At 37.2% G+C, this 1,134-nt stretch overlaps 1 protein-coding gene across 1 annotated transcript in view; it reads right to left on the bottom strand.

Moving 5' to 3' along the window:
* ORY (Occludin-Related Y) overlaps positions 1 to 894 on the bottom strand; it is a gene marked incomplete at both ends in the record, with an annotated part of 56,595 nt that extends 55,701 nt beyond the window's left edge. The window contains 2 exons of the mRNA NM_001015498.5: positions 316 to 665; positions 733 to 894. Coding sequence (NP_001015498.5) covers positions 316 to 665; positions 733 to 894 — 512 coding nt within the window. The remainder of the gene's footprint in view (positions 1 to 315; positions 666 to 732) is intronic.
* Between the last annotated feature and the right edge of the window lie 240 nt (positions 895 to 1,134).

The raw sequence follows: 1,134 nt of genomic DNA, 5'->3' as shown, positions 1-1,134 counted from the left end.
AGAGAAGAGAAGAGAAGAGAAGAGAAGAGAAGAGAAGAGAAGAGAAGAGAAGAGAAGAGAAGAGAAGAGAAGAGAAGAGAAGAGAAGAGAAGAGAAGAGAAGAGAAGAGAAGAGAAGAGAAGAGAAGAGAAGAGAAGAGAAGAGAAGAGAAGAGAAGAGAAGAGAAGAGAAGAGAAGAGAAGAGAAGAGAAGAGAAGAGAAGAGAAGAGAAGAGAAGAGAAGAGAAGAGAAGAGAAGAGAAGAGAAGAGAAGAGAAGAGAAGAGAAGAGAAGAGAAGAGAAGAGAAGAGAAGAGAAGAGAAAAAAATGTACTTACTCAGCTGTGTCATCAGTTGTACCACTATTTCGGTCTGCGAGGCCTTCACACTTTATTAAAACTTCCTGTAATTTTTCTTGCACTAACTGTTCTCGCAAAGCTGATGCATCTGATTCTTTCCAGGCATCCCCCAACAAATCTTTAAGTTTTTGCATAGCTTCTTCCGATGTTGAAGTCAGTTCGAGAGCCAGCCGTAACTTTTTTTCCGATGACAATATTTGGGGACGTAAAACTTCATTATCATTTACTTCATCTACATACCGACGATGAAGATTAAAAATAATATCACTATATCGTTTAATTCGCGATGCTTCAAAATGTCTTTTAGCTTCCATTAAAAACTGGACTACCTAATAAGTTGGAGTTTAAGTTAGTTTTAGTTAGGTAACTATTTTATTTTGAGGGATGTTTTATTACCCGGTTAGCTTCATTAAAAAATTCATCATTAATGTCCGAATATAAATTAAGATCCAAAACATCAGTTTCATCTATTACCTCTTGAAATAAAAGTTGAGGCTCCGAGTTTTCGTCCACGTTGTTCGCCTTTTTGGCTTTCTTTCTGTCCTTATTGGAAGCCATGTCGAAGCACTACTGTATTTGGTACAGGATAAAGAAAATATTTTCAAAATTGTTAAAGGTCAGACAAATTCTAAACCTTTGACGCAATTCTCATGGGTTTCCTCTAGGAAAAAGTATTTAATTTTGCAACTACTATATAATAGTGGGACTTTGGACATCCACAAAGAGGACGAACCATGAACTAACGGCACATTAGTTGGTCTTGTACCCGAGGCGTGTCCCGTTTGCAAAAGGGGAAAT

Source organism: Drosophila melanogaster, chromosome Y, assembly GCF_000001215.4.
Source record: "Drosophila melanogaster chromosome Y".
NCBI classification, from domain to species: domain Eukaryota; kingdom Metazoa; phylum Arthropoda; class Insecta; order Diptera; family Drosophilidae; genus Drosophila; species Drosophila melanogaster.
Note: the sequence above shows the minus strand (reverse complement) of the source record. Positions and strands in the feature narration are given on the sequence as shown.